This window comes from Trichosurus vulpecula, chromosome 7, assembly GCF_011100635.1.
Source record: "Trichosurus vulpecula isolate mTriVul1 chromosome 7, mTriVul1.pri, whole genome shotgun sequence".
NCBI lineage: Eukaryota > Metazoa > Chordata > Mammalia > Diprotodontia > Phalangeridae > Trichosurus > Trichosurus vulpecula.
Genome location: NC_050579.1, coordinates 154,844,365 through 154,863,535, shown reverse-complemented (window position 1 = coordinate 154,863,535; position 19,171 = coordinate 154,844,365). Strand labels below are relative to the sequence as shown.

The following is a 19,171-nucleotide window of genomic DNA, read 5'->3' as shown; positions in this document are numbered from 1 at the left end:
TGAGCAGACTTTAACAGATCTATCTTGACCTTTTAGGAGGTGCTGCCAAGCCAATGAGCAGGCTTATAGGGCTGGGCTGATAAGCAGATGTCAAAACATCTACACGGACTGGCAGGCCAGTAGAAGAGCAAGTCACGGTCTGGCAACCAAGGTTACTCATTGGGAACATGCTCATAATCTTCTTCCCACGTTGGGTAATAAAGGGATGACAAGGGATAGGGGAGGAGGGGCCAACAAAAAATAGATGAGGGACTTTTCACATAATTGAGTCACTACTGTCACACTGGGCTTGATCACAATAACAAGGAAAAGCAAGGGTAGAGGTCCTCTAGTAAGCTTCCTATGATAAAGCAAGTGAACTTACAATCTGCCGTTCAAAGCTCTGAGGCCTAGTATCAGAACTTAGAATCACTATCCCTATAGAATCATTTCAAACTGATTAATAATGACTGGAATAAAATAGGGATCCAATAAATCACCTATCACAATTTTTATTTATTTTGCTAAATACTTCCCAATTACCTCTTAATCTGGTTTGGGCAGCACTGTCGCAGTGCTGTGGACTGGTGTCTAACACATGTTCTAGGTAACTCTATGGCTATAAGTTGCAGGGAAGGCACCTGTATTGTTAGAAGTTGCTTCTTTTCCTGGAATTTTACTATACCAACAAAATTCCAGATGCAGCACCTATCCTTATATCTGGAGTCCAACTCCTGACTTTACAGATGAAGAAAAAAGGTCCAGATAGCTAAACTGACTTGGCTATATTCACCCTGCTGGTTAGTGGCTGAAAACTGTCTCAAACCCGGGTCTCCAGAGGTCTAGTTCATTGTTGGTTCCCCTGTATTATAATTGTTAATGATGTCAGGCTTCATATCAAAGAGAGTATACATTTTTACTTTTCTATTACCAATGGAAGGATCATGAAAGAACAAATGATTATAAACATTATTAACAAGTTATCTTTTACTTAGGAAGTAACTCTCTATCTTGCCACACGTTAAAAACATGCAAGATTTGAAATAACTTACTAACATGTTACTCTAAGGAACTAAACTGCACTTTCTATCTATTTCAAAGCAGATTCTAATCATCTAGAAATAGCACTCTAATAGCCCTACTTCCTGGTTTTGCCTAAAACAGAAGTCTGGTCTTGAACTGAACACAAAACTTGAAGAGGAGAAAAAAAAACTACATTATTTTTTGAATTTTAAAAAAAAAATTATGTATAGTTCTAAAAAGTGTGTCCTCCCAATATAATGAGTTAAACAATCACCTTTTCTCCTCAAGCCTAACATTTAAATTTTTATCATATTAATATTCCAAGAACACAATCTTATATGGTATTTCTCACAGATTTAAAGCAATTTCAGAGATACCTTGTAACATTACTGAAAGAGCACTGGATTTGTACTCAGAGAACTTAGGTTCCAACTCTGGCTCTGCCAAATACTACCTGTGTAATCCTGGGTTATAATCACTTGACCTCTGTGGACTTCCTTAAAAATTATATTATATGTTAATTCATCACCAACACGAAAACCTCAACAAACCAGGCACAATAGTCTAAATGTGTCTTACTTTTATATAAGTACATAATTTGACATAAGCGCAAAAGGGACATATAAGCACAAGTGTACAAAGACAATATATAAATCAAATGAGACAAGCTGAAACCTAGACAAAAGAATTCTACTAATTTTTAATTCTGTATGCTTAAAGTGTTAAAGAATAGTTATTAGCAATGCTACTATGCAAAATTATATTCAAAACATTTTGATGGGGGGGAAAGGATCACTGCTGTTCTGCAAATATTCTTCCATTTTCAAGACATATGACTACAAAAGAACACAAGAACAAATCATAAATACTTCATTCTTTTTTCTTCCCTAAACAAAAACTATTTCCTCTAAAAAACTACATCATGTACTTTTTTAAGTTCCAACAACCAAACTGCTATACATAACGGAGAATTAGATTCATTTCAGCAAGATTAAACTATCAATTCAAGAATATATAAGAAAGGATGAGTGATGAGATGGCTGAGATGACTGACTTGGGTTCCAAGCTGAACTGTGTCACTCTGGTTCACTTTTGGTGATGTCAATGATGCTTAAAAGGCCTCATAGAAATCATATGTATAATCCAGGTATGCAGTACTAAACCTACCCAAAACCTGTAACAACAACAACAAAAAAAACCAGGAAGGGAACAAATGTATCCTACTGATATTTAACTTCTATCATGATTTGTAGCAGACTCCTGATACATTACATCTTGTTCTTAAAGTATTTTTTTAAAATGAAGGTCCCCATTTTTTAATCTAGAAAATAAAATTTGGGTCACAAGACAGCTACAACAAGAAAAATTATAAATGTTTTCCTAGTAATGAATTTTAGCTTTTTCTTAAAGTCAGCTCAAACTTGGATGGGATATGTAATAATAGTTCTCAATGACATTTAATCCTTAGTCCAATCCCTAATCTAAGTATACAAACCATAGTGACAACTATAACATTACAATTAACTGATGTGGACATGTGCTCGTAGGAAAGAGTAATCTTAAAAAATGCAGTTCACATAGCTCAAGCTTTAATAGATAGCACTTACTAAAAAGTCATTACCAAACCAGGTAGAAATGTGAGCAATTACCTGAAGGTACAACTTAACAACTAAGATTGTAATAGATGGTCACTGTACAGGCAGGAAGCATACCTGGAAGTTGCAAAGGTTCCATCTACTGTGTGGTTTGCCAATTTCAATGCAAAAGAATGTATTTAAATTTTATGATGTCAAAAATAATGAACAGTTTACAGTTTGTTTATTTGAAACTGAAAAGAGTGGTGCTGAGGGAAAATATTCACAGATATGTTACTTAATAGTTTAAAAACAAATAATTTGATAGAAATTAAACTTTTAGGTTCCTTTGGAAAACATGCCATCCTATTTGCCCTACACCTCCTGATAACTATTCAAGTTCATCTCTTCAAACAAAATATAAATATTTAAGTTATTTAAAATATGAATGTATGTGAAGCATTTCTATGGGCCAAACCTTTGTGTTTCTTTTTGTGAATGGGATAAAAGGAATGCTATAAAAAAGTATAAAATATCTTGCAAGGAATTATATATTATAGTGACATTTTTGCAACAACTGCCTTTAAGATTGAAACCATTTGTAAGTCATCCAATAAATGTTAGTTGGGCCCAAACAAAATTGCATAAATACCCTCAAAGAAAACCAACTCTGAATAAATTCTGAATTCTTCCCAAGCAGGCATTATAAAAACAAAGTAGAACTAAATGGAGTTGCTATGTCAATGACTGTCCATTTCTGATACATTCTACTTGTATCATCTACTTGTATCTACATGTCCATTTTTAATTTGGCTCACTTACATTTGGTTCCTTGAGCATAATACCATTAAAATATCACTAAATATGCAATAAGCTACATCATTTAAAGAAAGATAAGACTTTTTCTTGGACTACCTAAACTACAAGAATAACTAAAAAGAATCAGATGACATCTGGAAAACTTGGAAAGACTGAAAAAGTTTAGTTAAATAGGGCTGATATGCATTGGCTAATTGATTAAATGTGGTTGCTTTCAGAAAGATTTCCTTTCATATATGATATGGTAACATTCTGTTCAAGTATATATTTTAACAAAAGACTTATACATACCAACAAAGGACACCTTAATTTCTGTATTATTGTTAACTAAGAAGGGTGTGAAGTACTCAAATGGCAACCTAGAAAAAGAACCTTACTTGATCAAATTTCGAAGCCTTTTTTTAAAAACTTTTTTTTTAAATTTTGAGTTCCAAATTCTATCCCTCCCTCCCTGAGATGGTAAGCAATCCAATATAGATTAAACATGTGCAATCATGTAAAACATTTCCATGTTAGTCATTTTGTGTGAGAAAACTTGAACAAAGAAGGAAAGGAGAAAGAGAGAAAGGGAGAGATGGAGGGAGGGAAGGGAAAAATAGTATGCTTCAGTTCATATTCAGACAACATCGGTTCTTACTCTCAAGGCAGACAGCATTTTTCACCAGTCCTTTAGGATTTTCTTAGATAACTGTATTGCTGAGAACAGTTAAGCCATTCACAATTCATCATACAATATTGCTGTTACTGTGTACAATGTTGTACTGGTCCTGCTCACCTCACTATCAGTTCATGCAAGTCTTTCCAGGTTTTTCTGAGAATATCCTGCTTGTCATTTCTTATAGCACAATAACATTCCATTACAATCATATACTATAAGTCGTTCAGCCATTCCCCAATTGATGGGTATCCCCTCAATTTCCAATTCTTAGCCACTACAAAAAGAGCTGCTATAAATACTATGTACAAATAGGTCCTCTCCCTTTTATTTTTACTATCTCTTTGTTATACAGACCTAGTGGTGGTACTGTTAGGTCAAAGGGTATACCAAGTTTTATATTGTCAAAGCCCTTCTTTAAAAGAACTAAGGATATTACGAACAGACTCTAAAACATAAATAAACCTGTATCACTTTCCATTCATAAGTCTTAATTAAGTTCAAATGCTACTGAAAGTAAAATGTAAAGAGAATATTAACCTCAGATTTAGAGTGTCTTGAAATGCCATGTAATTAATTCTAAAGCCTTTAGCTAGGGGTGGAATAAACAGTTATATGTTAAAAGCCCTAAAATTATACAAGCACCAAAAACATTTGTCACAAAGCTCTTATTCACATGTAACCAAAATCTCTCTTACTGTGGCTTCAGCCCATTTTTGCCTCTTCTTTTTTTTTTATTTAATATTTTTTAGTTTTCAGCATTGATTTACACAAGATTTTGAGTTACAAATTTTCTCCCCATTCTACCCTCCCCCCAACTCCGAGATGGCATATATTCTGATTGCCCCGTTCCCCAGTCAGGCCTCCCTTCTGTCACCCCACTCCCCCTCCCCCCATTCCTTTTCCTGTTTCTTTCTTGAAGGGCAAGATAGATTTCTATGCCCCATTGCCCGTACATCTTATTTCCCAGTTGCATGCAAAAAACAACTTTTTTTTTTGAGCACCTTCTTTTAAAACTTTGAATTCCAAATTCTCTCCCCTCTTTCCTCCCCACTCACTCTCCCTGAGAAGGCAAGCAATTCAACATAGGCCACACATGTATCATTATGCAAAACACTCCCATAAATGGTCATGTTAAGAAAGACTAACTATATTTCCCTCCATCCTATCCTGTCCCCCTTTATTCAATTTTCTCCCTTGAACCTGTCCCTTTCCAAAAGTGTTTGCTTTTGTTTACTTCTTCCCCCATCTGCCCTCCCTACTATCATCCCCCCTTTCTTATTCCCTTCCCCCTACTTTAATTTGGGGTAAGATACCCAATTGAGTGTGTATGTTATTCCCTCAAATCAAATCCCATGACAGCAAGATTCACTCATTGCCCCTCACCTGCCCCCTCTTCCCTTCCAATGAACTGCTTTCTCTTGCCACTTTTATGTGAGCTAATTTACCCCATTCTATCTCTCCCTTTCTCCCCTTCTCAATACATTCCTCTCTCAGCCCTTAATTTTATTAGATATCATCCCTTCATATTCAACTCACCCTGTGCACTCTGTCTATATATCTATATCTATATTCCCTTCAGCTACCCTAATACTGAGGTTTCATGAATTACACGCATCCTCTTTCCATGTAGGAATGTAAACAAAACAGTTCAACTTTGGTAAGTTCCTTACGATTTCTTTTTCTTGTTTACCTTTTCATGCTTCCCTTGGTTCTTGTGTTTGAAAGTCAAATTTTCCATTCAGCTCTGATCTTTTCATTGAGAAAACTTGAAAGTCCTCTATTTTATTGAAAATCCATATTTTGCCTTGGAGCATTATACTCAGTTTTACTGGGTAGGTGATTCTTGGTTTTAATCCGGCTCCACTGACCTCCTGAATATCATATTCCAAGCCCTTCGATCCCTTAATGTGGAAGCTGCTAGATCTTGTGTTATCCTGATTGTGTTTCCACAATACTCCACAAATACAAAATTGTTTCTTTCTGGCTGCTTGCAGTATTTTCTCCTTGATCTGGGAGCTCTGGAATTTGGCGACAATATTGCTAGGAGTTTCCTTTTGGAGATCTTTTCCAAGAGGCGATGGGTGGACTCTTTCAATTTCTATTTTACCCTCAGGCTTTAGAATATCAGGGCAGTTTTCCTTGATAATTTCTTGAAAGATGATGTCTAGGCTCTTTTTCTGATCATGGCTTTCCTCTTCTGTCTTTATATGGCCATTATCCATAATAAAATAATTTCTCCTACAGTCCTCCAAACTAATCCTTTAACATTCTTTATGTCCCAAAGTTTCTTTAGTCCCTTAATAATTTTAAGAGATTTACTTTACTCTCAAACTTTTTTTTTTTCAATTTGTTAAAGTAGTGTGATGGAAAGAAAATTAGCATCAAAAGACCTTAGGTTCTAATCTAGGCTCTGCCTCTATATGGCTATTGACTCTGGATAAGAAATATTAACCTCTCTGGACCACAGTTTCTTCCTCTGTATAATGAATGAGCTGGACTAGAATTCAGGGGTAAGGAACCTGTGGCCTTGAGGCCACATGTAGCCCTGTAGGTCCTCAAGCGTGGCCCTTTGGCAGAATCCAAACTTCATAGTTTGTTCTGTTTGTTCTATGAAGTCTGGATTCAGTTCTAAAATTCCATAATCCAAAAGGCAACACTAAAAAGTGAATAGAGTACTCATTTTTTTAAAGTTTCTCTCTTTTTTTAAATAATATTTAGTTTTTTTTCCCCAATTACACGTCAAGACAATTTTTAGCATTCATTTTTACAAGATTTTGAGTTCCAATTTTTTCTCCCTTCCTTCCCTCCCCTCTTCCAAAAATGGTAGGCAGTTTGATATAGGTCATACATGTGCTATCATGTAAAACATATTTGCATATTAGTCACAGTTGGGAAAGAAGAAACAGATCAAAAGGGAAAAGGACAGTATTCATTTATTAAGTGTATGATGGTCTTCAACCTTTTGGAAATAAATATCTAAGGTTTTTAATATACCAAAGACTTTACCATCCACATGCAAATGAAATCTGGTATATTTTAATGAATTAAATAAATTATCAAGGCAATCACTGACTTGATATAAGTATTTTGTAATTCAACTCATACACCTCATTTAAACATGCCTGCAAATGTGCCTAAGCCTCCTCCATCCTTCAAAAACCTTTACCAGATTCCACCAATCTATATCTCTTCCTCCTTTTAATCCAAACTCCTTAAAAAGTTTCTACTTGCTACTTCCACTTCCTCTCTTCTCAACTCACTCCTCAGTCCTCTGCAATCTGGATTTTGACCTAGTCACTCAACTGAAACTGCTGTTATCAATGATGACCTAATGCCAAATCTGAAGGTCTTTACTCAGTTCTCACGCTTCTTGACTTATCTGCTGCATTTTACTGACCACCTTCTCCTGAATGATTTTTCTTCTCTAGGTTTTCACATTTCACTGTCCTGATTCTTCGCCTGTCTGCTCGTTCTTATTGTCATATGCTAGTTCATCATCTACATTACAGCTCACACACCCACGACGGTGAGTGTTCCCCAAGGTTCTTCCAGGTGAAAGTTAGGTAGGAGCTCCTCAACTACACAGTTAAATGTATTTGAAAATATGGAAATTTATTTTGCACTTGCAATGAGTTCCAAAAAATGCTGCTGGAACTGTAGTTTGAGCTCAGAAAATATATCCACTGCAAATGTGTAGGAATGGAGAGCTTGCTTCTTGTTTTAATGTCGATAGCATGAGCAGTATATAAAACAGCTTGACATTACTTATTATTCAAGTAACATTATTTATGGTTGAGTTTCCTTACCACAGTTGAAGGTGCACATAAAAGTGCTGTTTTGTCTTATAATTTTAGGTTGGATTCATTAAGAAACATTATCAAGTCTTCAACAAAAGTTTATTTCCACAGCTATTCAAGTGTTTGATAACAGTGGCTGTGGGCATTTCTTCTTGTTCAGAAAAATTCCAAAATTGGCCCTGAGCTAAAAATTGTAATAAAAATGTTTTCCCTCTTCTTTTCTTGTTTCAATACTGATGGGTATGCACTGGTATTAAAAAATAATAAGAGTTATCACAGCATAGCAGTAGGTGAGGCACTGGAAATGCTGTTGTGTTATAACTACAGAACTGTAATTTGTTATGACTGTGTCACTGCCGCTTCTCTATTTCTACTGAAGACACCACCATCCTTCCAGTGTCTCAGGTTCATCAATCTCAACATTAGCCTGTACCCCTTATTCTCCCCTCACCCCAAGGATACAATCAGTTGCCAAATCTTACCGTTTTTACCTTCACTGCATCTTTCACATGCCTCCATTCACACAGGCTATCCTCTGTTCAAACCCTCATCACATCTCACTCAAACAGTCACAATAATTTTTGAACTGGTTTCTCTCCTCAACTCTCTTCCCACTCTAGCCTTAAGTGACTTAAGATCTAGCCATGTGACTTCCCAATTTAACCAACTCCAGTGCTTCTTGTTGCCTCTAGGATACAAAAGAAATGCTTCTATTTAGCTTTTTAAGTCCTACAGAATCTAGTCCCAATCTACTTTCCCAACTTCACTGGGTATTACTCTCTCCCGCATGCTGTAATCCTGCCAAACAGGACACTACCTCTCTTTACTGTGTCTTTGCACTGGTCATGTCCCATGCCTAGAATGCAATTTCTCCCTAACTCTACCTGACAAAGTCCTCTTCCTTTAAGATGCAGCCCAGTCACTATCCTCTACATGAAGCCTTTCCTGATCTCCCCAACTGCTAGTACCTTCCCTTCCATAGCACTTGTATTTAAGTATTTTGGGAGCATATAAACTTCATGTTTATTCTATATATGTGTATATATGTGCTTACACACACACACACACACACACACACACACACACACACACAGATATAATTTGTACTTGTCCATCACATTAGAATGTAAGCTCACTGCAAGTAGGGATCATTTAATTCCTTGTGCTATGAATAGTCCCAGTGCCTAGCACAAGACTACATACCAAGCAAGCGATTCATTCTTATTGTGATCAATACTTATTGATTTTTATTTGAGACATATCAGAATCCTATTTCAACCTTTTGGAAAGATATTCATCTTATGTTACAAGCCCCACACCCCTTTTTGTTGAATCTCTGACCTATTCATACAAAACTCATTCTTCCTCAATTTTGTACTAATTCAGGTTCAAAAATCACATACAATATATCTTGTGCTTGCTCCTCAAAGACAAATTAAGAATGTCTTGATAAATCCCAAACTTATCATAACTATGACTCCCACAGTACCAATATGTAAGTGAGCCCAGTGTTTGATTCTCTTTTACTGACTCTGGTTTTACTAAAATAATGCTTACATGTAATGACAAAAGTGAATATATAATGACAAAAGTGAGTATCTGCTAATCAAAGCTTCAAATATTTAAATAAACTATTTTATTTGTGTGATAACCAGTAAATTTCTTTAGTGCTCTTGAAAGTCCTTTTCTCCAATTACATCAAATGTTCTAGATAATCTTTTAAAAAAAATCTTTAAAATTATTCAAATAAAAAAGTATCAAAAAATTATTTAATTACAAAGGATTTTTATAGTCACAAATAAAACAGTTTCTTACTTTCCCCCAAAAGAAGTATTCCATAAAATTTACTGATACTACAGTACACTGGAAAGAGTTACAGGAAAGTTACAGGATCAAAGACTCTCTTCTACCTGCACTCACTCAAATGGTGATCTCATCAGCTCCTATAGGTTTAGTGATCATCTCTATGCAGATGACTCAGTGCTATCTATCCATCCCTAGTCTCCTGAGATCCAGTCCTGAATCATCAACTACCTATTAGATATTTCTATATGGTTTAGTCAATCAAGAAGCATTTATTAAACACTTACTATGTGTCAACACCATGTTAAGGTCTGGAAATACGAAGTAAAAGCAAAAACAGTCCCCATCCTCAAAGAATTTACATTGCATGGGGGAAATAACACATACATAAATAGGTACACACAAGCTACTTAGAGTAAAATGAGGGTAATTTTAGAGAAGAAAGGACTAGTAATTGGAAGAACCAAGAAAAGCCTCCTTCAAAATGTGGGATTTGAGCTAAGTCTTGAAGAAAGGCAGGATTCTACAACCCAGAGGTGAGGAAGGAGAGCATTCCCGATGTAAAGGACAGCCAACGTAAAGGCATGGGGATGGGAGAGGGATATTTTGTTTAAGGCATAACAAATAGAATGCTATGGCTGGATTGTAGAGTTTATGGAGGGAAATAATGTGCATTAAGACTAGACAGACTGGAAGCGGTCAGGTTGTAAATAGCTTTAAATACTAAAAGAGAAGTTTATATTTAATCCTAATAGGTGACCACTGGAGTTTACTGGGAAAGGGTGTATGGTGTGCTCAGGGAGGATTAGAACCTCTGGTGCAAGGACCTGCTAAACTCTGCTCATCCACCTTTGGTGTCCACCTTACTCAATTCCTACCTGTGGCTCCAAGAACCTGTAGCATGTGCAGCAGCCATGCCCTGGCAAACCACCTAAGCAGACAGGCTAAACCAGGTTGAGGGTAACACATGGGCCTCAAACCTGAGTTAGGGGGATGTCTACCCCAAGCATTTGAAAATTTCCCCAGTAGAACAGGCAGATGAAAATAATTCATTCCAACGGCCACGAAGGCAGCTGAAGCAGGTGCTGTGAAGCTCTTAGAACTTGGTCAAACGTCCAAAACGCCAAGGTTATCCATTGCATCCCAGAGCATCACCAGTTATCCCAACTTCTGTCTTGCCATTGGGCTTTGACACTCTGGGAGAGAAGGTGAAGCTGACAACTCTGCCTTACTTAAATGCAATTCACCTGGAAATCAAGACATAACCCTAGGATGTCACTGTTCCTCTTTGAAAACAAAGGAAAAGGAATAACAACGACAATTGAGGAGGAGGGGAGGTACAGACATCATTACATCTGTTCTTTGGCAGTTGTGTAGAGAGCAGATTGGAATGAGGGGAGGCACATATGTAGCAGGAATACCAATTAGAAAGCTATAGCAATAGTCCATTTGAAAGGTGATAAGGACTTGAACTTGGGTGGTGGAAAGATGACGTATGATAAATGTCACAGAGATAGAAAAGACAAGATTCGGCAACTGACTGCATTTATGAGGTAAGCAAGAATGAAAAGTCTAGGATTGTACTGAGGTTGTGAACCTAGATGACTAAGGGAATAGTGGCACCCTTGACAGTAATAAGGAAGTTCAGAAAAGGTTGTAGGTTTTAGGGTAAAGAGAATAAGTATATTTTGGAAATGTTGAGCTTGAGATAACCTCTGGGACCCCACTTTGAACTGTTCTAATTCATTAAGTCTAACATCATCAAACCCATGGAAGCTGATCAACTCACCAAGTGAGAGAGTAGAGAAAAGAGATAAAGTACCCAGGACAAAGCCTTGAGGGATATCCACAGTTAATGGCTGTGACATGAAAGATCCAACAGAGGTGACTGAGAAGGAATTTTCAGACAGACGAGAGAATCCAGAAAGAGTTAAATCACAAAAATTAATGGGACAGTATTCAGGAGGAGAGTATGGTCAGTAGTATTAAATGCTGCAGGAGTTCAGGGAGGATGAGAACCAAGAAAAGGCCATCAGATCAGAGCAGCTTTAGTTGAATGACGAGATCAAAAGCTAGATTCCAGAGTGTTTAGGAGAAAGTAAGAGAGGAAGTGCAGGTACACAGTACAGACAGCTTTTTCAGGGAGTTTGGCTCAGAAGGGGAAGAGAAAGATAGAACAACGGCTAACAGGAATTGCACAATCTAGTGAGGAGTAAGGATGGGAGTAAACACAGGACCATTTGTAAGAATCAGAAAAGGAGGCAATAGAGATTAAGACTGATGATTAGAGAGTGGGGATGATGGTGAAAGCAATCTGCTGGAGCTAGGAAGAGATGGGATCAAGGATTCAGGTAGAAGGGTTGGCTTTAGGTAGGAGAAAGTCCACTACTTCATCAAAGACAGGAATGTGGGAGGAGATAAGTGGATATGATGTTAGAGGGATGTGAGAGGAAATGGGGAGAAGAGGGAAATTTCAGCAAATGGCCTCAATTTTTTCAATGAAGAATGAGGCTAGGTCCTCAGCTGAGAGTGCAAGAAGAGATTTGAGAAGAGGTATGGAACAGGCACTGTGGTGACTGGGACATATAATTGATTAAGAAGGAATAGAAGTATTGCCTTCATGGTGTCATGAAGGTCTAGTTCAGATTAGATAGCATAAATTTGTAATGGGCACATTTAGCAAGGTTTTGTGACTTCCTTTAGCAGCATGCAAGTAGAAATAGGGGAATAATCCAGGGTTGTGGTTTGGCAAGGTGTAACCAGAGACTGGGAGGGAAAGCAATTCTGAGAGTAGAGAGGATCATATAAAGTTGAACAGGCATGCCAAAGGGTCATGACTGGGAAGGGAAGAGAATGCACAGTAGGGGTGATGGATGAGTTAATGAAGTACTGAGAGTTAGAGGAAATGGAAGTCATGGTAAGGACAAAATATAGGGGTTGGGGGGGGGGTAATCAAACACAAAAAGAGATACAGCAATAAAAGATTATCATTGGATAAAGGAATATCAGAGTTCTTCAACATAATGCAACAATTTTAGGTGATGGCAAGATCAAAGGTTTGACTGTCCTGGTATGCAGCTGAGGTATAGTAAAGCAGTAGGTCACAGGAGTTGAACAGACTAAAAGAACTAGGAAGTACACCAATCGATATCTGATGACCCTTATTATGATGGCAGGAGTTGGGGCAGAAAGACTTCTAGCCAAGAACTAAAGTAGAAGTTTGCTGAGTGAAGGTGGCAGAGTCTGGAGTGGTGATGGAGAGCAAAAATTGATTATTCCTACTCCTCTACCTGGACCAATGAGTCAGAAGGCTTGAGAGAAAATGTGTAGCCAGTATTAGAAAGGGTGGCCAAAGATGCAGTATTGTCTGAAGGGGTACAGGTATCAGTGAGTGCTAGAAGATGAAAGGGGTGAGAGAAGAGGTTTAAAATAAAAGGAAGTTTGTTCACTATGGAGCCAATACTGCAGAGGGCACAGACAAAGGGGCATGCAGATCTGGAGTAGCACACTAATGGGCTAGTGATGAAATGGATGGGAATGAATGAGTGGACAACTGATGTTGGATGTTTCGTATGTACCTCAAACTCACTATGTCCAAAATAAAATTCACTATCTTTGTCAATAAAAATACACCCCTCTTCCAAAATTCCCTCTTAATATTAAAAGCACCACCATTCTTCCAGAGTGTCAGCTCCTTACCCTTCCTACATATTCAATCAATTTGCAAAATCTTGTCATTTCTACCTTCATAAGACTTTCAAATCTGGCTCCATTCATGTAGCTACCACCTCAGTTTAGACCTTCATCACCTCTTGCTTGAACTATTGCAACAGCCTTCCAATTGATCTGCCTGTCTCTCTCCATGTCTATCTTCACCATATCTCACATTTGTCCCTTTCTCTCCGATCACATAAATTAAGGGTGGGCCCATTCAGCATGGTATTGTGACTTCTTTCTACTATAATGTAGGCCTTCTTCAGCTCTGGCCTAGACCACTACAACATTCTCCCTACTTCCACTTTCTCACCTCTCCAATCCATCTTTCAACATTCCTGCCAAATTGCTATTCACAAAACCTAACTGACCACATAATCACACATCTCCTCCCTTAAGATGAAAATCTTTAACGGCTTCCTAATTTTTTCTAGAATAAAATACAAAATTTTCAGCCTGGCATTTAAAGCTTGCTCCCATCTACCCTTCTGCTTTAATTTCATACAGTCCCTTCTCTGCACCCTCAAATATAGTCAAACTAGTCTTCTAGTGTTTCCAAACATGATACGTAATCTTTTACCTCTCTGCCGTTACATAAGCGGTTCCTCAAGTCTGAAATGCTTTCTTCACCTCCATCCTACAGAACTACTAGGTTTCTTCAAAGCATGACTTAAATGTCAGTCACCTTGTATAGGAGACCGTTATTTGATCCAGTCTCCCCTCTTACCTCCCCATAGTTAGCATACTCTCCCTCTAGAAATTAATTATATTGTTTTGCATTTATTTAATGGTATGTGTGTTTTATCCCCCAGTAGAAAGTAAGAATGTAAACTCCCTAAGGGGAAGAAGTGTTTTGTTTTCGTCTTTGTATCCCCAGACCTCAGTCTTGGACAAAATAGGCACTCTGAAAATGTCTGCTGAAATGAAATGAATCAGCTCCAGCAAATCTGGTTTATGTTGTTCACAGAATCAATAATACTATACTTTATTATACAATAATGATCAAAGATCCTAGAGCTGGAAAGGGACCTACAAAGATCCCTTTTCTATAGATATGGAAAGTGAAACTCAGGGAGATGAAGGTCATATGAATTCTAAGTAGCAGCAGAGCTGGGATTGGAACCCAGGTCATGGGACTCCATATGCAATATTTCCACTTCAACCAACAAACTTTCTCTCCGAGAATGAAGATACTTTCCATGAAAGGGCTTCTTCCTCTATTTACAGTTTGGACTGTACTTAAGATTCTTACTTTGTGGGCTTCACACCATCTATTGGCTTATTTGAATCCCAAGTTCAAAGTCCTAAAGGACTTCTTTTTAACCTGGTATTAAGTCAGTCTTCACATGGCCTGAATTAAGCCAAAAGACTGAAAAGGGTCAGGATATGGAAAATGGACAGCTTTCCAAGTCCATGTGCCTTCAAAATTTTATATCAAAGAGCTGTGGAGGTAGAAGAGACCTGAGAAACTACCTAGTCCAACTCCCTCATTTTATATGATGAGGAAACAGAAGCTCATATCAATCTAGCTTGTGGACTGGTCAAGGCTAGAACCCAAGTCCTCAGACTACAAATTTAAGTCTCTTTCCATCATCACCAAGCGTTTTATTACTTAAATTCCCAGGGAAAACACTTCTGTATTTAAAAAAGACAAAAATACTAGCTCCAACTTGTAAACACTATCCATAACTTCTCTCACTAATGCAAGAAAGGAAGCAGTTGGCAGTACTTTATAAATGTCAAACAGGTGAGATAACAAAATAAAGCTCTTGGGGAAAAAAAAAAACTGATGTAAAGGAAACCAGACATTCTTTAATAATACTTTCACTCAAACTAAGAATGTAAAAATGATTTTTTAGGAGTCAGTAGTCTCACTGAGCAACCACTCTAATATACTATCCAAATTTTATTAGTTCAGGAAATGTAGCAAGAGTCTATTTTTTAATCCAGGACACCTAATTTTCAAAAAGTTATCCACACTGAATATTTAAATACAGCCAAATGAATTTAAAGTAAACCAAACTAGATTTTTTTAGAAAAGAAATCATTTCCACGGAACAGTACAATCTGGCATAACTTATTTATTCAGAATCTATTCATTCAGAAATAACACTCCTATAATGAAAAGACATCAAGACAATTTATTCCTCTGAAAAGGTTCAACTTGCAAACCTGGGCAAATCAAGTCATTCAACCTCCCTGAGCCTCAATCTCCTCATCAGTTGGCACCTGAAGTCTCTTCCAACTGTAGAGCTGTGATCCTATGAACTCAGCCTACAAGTCAATGAGGTCCCATCTACCCAAATCAAGCCTTTAAGAGTACATTAGCAGTTAATTCTTAAATGTTATACTTGTTTGTGGCATATTATGTAATATAAGCTGATCATTAATTATTATTTTAACCATTTACATACATAGTCAAAAGACTGTTACCCCAGATTCATTTTTAAAGATAATTTTGTCACTAGTATGTTCATAGATCTAGAACTGGAAGGGAAATGAGTGGTCATCTTGTTCATACCTCTCATTTTACAGCTAAGGAAACGAAGTCCCAGAGAAGATGTGACTTGCTGAAAGTAATTCAAATAGTAAGTAGCGATACTAGCATTGAACCCAGGTCATCTGACTCCAAATCCAAGACTCATTCCACTAAAAAGTGCATGTCTACAAACAATGAATAAATTTTACAAATTAATTTCCTGTTTAAAAAAAAGTCGGGGAGGGGAGAGTGTCTTGAGTTGTGAAAAAGCTACATGACAGAAGATGAGGTTAGTTACTGAAGGAAAAATTTCTCTCATCACGCTTTAAAAGCAGGATAAATTACTATATTTTTAGATAATAGTTTTATTATTAAAATAACTTTCATCCATTGAAATTTTCTATTAATTCAACTTTTGGATAAACTCAGAACTATACATTTTTGGACAAATACTTACAAAATTATAATTACTTTATGAATCATTCTATCAGAGCATGAAAATTCACTCACTCAGGAAATGTTCAATAACATTGGGAGGGGGCAATTAAAATGAGCTGCAAGGAAAAAAAGTAACAAAATGTAAAAGTTATAATAGGCAGAAATAACACTGGAGGCCTAGCATCTGTTTTATCATTTGACTTCTGACTGCACAAAGCTATGTCAACTTCAGGATGTCCCCTTTTCATTGCACCTGAAGAGAGAAGAAACGAGATAGAACAAATTCCAATTATGAACAAAGACACCATCCCTTAGATTAAAAAGGACAGAAAACCTCTCTTTTCCAGCACTTTATCTGCCCACCCCACACATGTTCAAAGTTTCAAGTAGTACTCTTGCAACAAGACCCTACAGTACTGAAATGCTCTATCTCAAAAGGTATCAACACCCCCTTTATCTCTCTATTTAAAAAAAAAAAAAGCAACTGACTAGTGTAGTGAAATGCTCCTATGAACATAGATAATTTTAACAAAGGGAATCTGCACTAAAAGATAAATGCCTGGGAAGAAATTTAGTCTTTAGGGAAATGGTATCTTGGTAGTCTACAGGAATTAGAATCTAGTAATAAGATGATAAGGACAAGGAGCATCAAGTGGGAAATACAATTCAAAATCCCATGGGACAAAATGCATAGCTAGAGGTATGGGCATCCCCTTCTGGGGAGGGAGAGGGTCAGTACTATTATTTCATGTAGGCCACTCCAAATATGTTAGAATAAAAGCAAAGTAATTAAAAAGCACCTTGCAAGTTTGGCCAATATCCTAATCATATAATCATGAACCTCAAGAGCTTCTGAAAACATAGCTAAGACCACTCCATTTCCCCCTCCCTCCTCATCTGCTGCAATACAGCCTCAAAACAGCTCTTTTTCTCTAAAGATGTACTGTCCAAAAGGCAATCCTGCTACCCAGCACATGGCATTTTCTACGTTTATACATCTGTGTTTAATTGCGGTTCCTAACAAATTAAACCTATGACACGGTATGTTTTCCTTCAGAAACAAATATTTCCTGCTTCCAAAGGTGCAAGCCTCACTCAAAGCACTGCACCTGTGGGGTGCTGTCTTGTCCCCAGACCCTTGAGGCGTCAATGCAACGAACCCTTCAAGATCCACAGCTCCCACAGGAAAGCCACATGGTCACTTCAAAGAGAAAGCTATGTGGCCCCGGGCACCTCCCTCAACGTATTGCCTATGGCATCTCCGCGAGTAAAGGAAGGGAAAGAGAAGCACGAAGGCAGTGATGGTGGTAACATTTCGACAACAGAAATGACCGCTTCCTCCTCTTGTAAAGCTATTTCCAGACAGAGGCAGTAGACGAGAAGAAGCAAGACATGGTGGTGCTTCCCACCAGGTGATCAACCCTGGAGGTGGGTGGGGGGGACTTCCCCGAACAGGTCTGCGAAGGCCCCACAAAGACCATCCTAGCCGGGCAAGGCGGTTCTCTCATTTAAAGGGGGAGGGGGTTGTTGAGAAAGAGGAGAGGTAGGAGTCGGGAAGGAGATGGAGGAGGAGGGGAGGCAAGGAGTGCGGCGGCTCTCATCCAGCTCTCGGCAGCCAGGCGCAGTGTAAACACTGGGGGAGGCTGCTTCTCTTGCCTCCCTCTCCCCGCCAGCTGGGGGATGGGGGTGTCCCCCTCTCCTCCCCCCGCGCCGCGCCGCACACGCACAGACAGACAGACCCTGCAGCTCGCCGCCTGTCATGCATGAGAGAGAAGGGAATGAGGGCGAGGGAACGAAGGCACCGGCGGCGGTGGCCGCGGCGAGCGTGCATGTGTATCCCTCTGGGTGGCTGCCCCCTCCCCCCGGTCGCCGCGGTCCGCCCCGTAGCGCTTACCTGCGGGGGTCGCTCCGAAGACTCGCACCACCGGCACCTTCTTGACGGGGGCCTGGGTGAAGGGGGATTGGCAGATATCCAGCCCCTGCAGCGGGCTGGCCATGTAGTAATCGGCAGTCACTATCCGCATTGAAAACATGTTCGCCGCCGCTGCCACCTCTCCCTCTAGTAGCCACACACAGCAGCAGCAGCAGTTCCCGCAGCAGCAGCAGCGCCCCCTCCCCGCCCGCCCGCCCGCCGGCCCCTATCTCCTCTCTCGTCTCCCTACCCCTCCCAGACACAGAGAGGAGGAGCAGGAGCAGGAGCGGCGGCGGCGGCAGGGCCCGGGGCTTGGGTTCGCGCTGCTGCTGCCGCCTCCTCAGGAGCGCCGCGCGGGGGGCACGGCCAGAGAAGCCCTTATGCTTTCCTCGCTGCCGCTGCTACTGCTGCTGCCTCCGCCTCCGGGGATCACACAGGCTTCTCCGTCCCAGGCTGCAGCTCTTGTTGCCATGATGATGATGTCACGGACGCAACCACTGGGGGGAGGAGGGGGTGTGTGTAAAAAGAGGGAGGGGGTGGCTGAGGCGGGGGTGTGGTTAGGGAGGAGAGGAGGAATGGGGGGGGTCACTGGGAGGGGAAGGAAAGGATAGGGTGGCAGGGAGGGGGAGAGAAAAGAAAGACAACGTGTTTCTCCCCCCGCCTCCGATCGAGCAGTTGGGGAGGGGAGGAAAGGCACGCGCCGGGTCCAGCCCCAGCTGGGGCCCGGGGGAATCGATGACTCGGTCTGTGGGTACAGTCACCTGGGTGCGGGGTAGGAGACAGGGAAGGGGAGGTGGAGCGCCGATGTCACGGATGGCGGAGGAGGCGGTCGCCTTTCAGTCACTCGCGGGGCAGAAGTGTTTGGAGTTGGGGGAAGGGCGGCCGCGTTTGGTCGGTTTTAGCGGTTACGTGGGATTGGCAAAGGCTGCGGCATTTCGCGGTTTTTTTTCCTCAGACCGCCATTTCGTATCCTGC

General features: G+C 39.6%; 1 protein-coding gene across 2 annotated transcripts in view; it reads right to left on the bottom strand.

Moving 5' to 3' along the window:
* REV3L (REV3 like, DNA directed polymerase zeta catalytic subunit) overlaps nucleotides 1-18,692 on the bottom strand; it is a 273,850-nt gene extending 255,158 nt beyond the window's left edge. Inside the window, exon 1 of one of the 2 annotated variants that reach the window (XM_036766365.1) lies at nucleotides 18,179-18,692. In XM_036766365.1, the coding sequence (XP_036622260.1) occupies nucleotides 18,179-18,317 (139 nt within the window). In that variant the 5' untranslated portion in view covers nucleotides 18,318-18,692. The remainder of the gene's footprint in view (nucleotides 1-18,178) is intronic. The other variant, XM_036766364.1, reaches the window with a different exon arrangement.
* Between the last annotated feature and the right edge of the window lie 479 nt (nucleotides 18,693-19,171).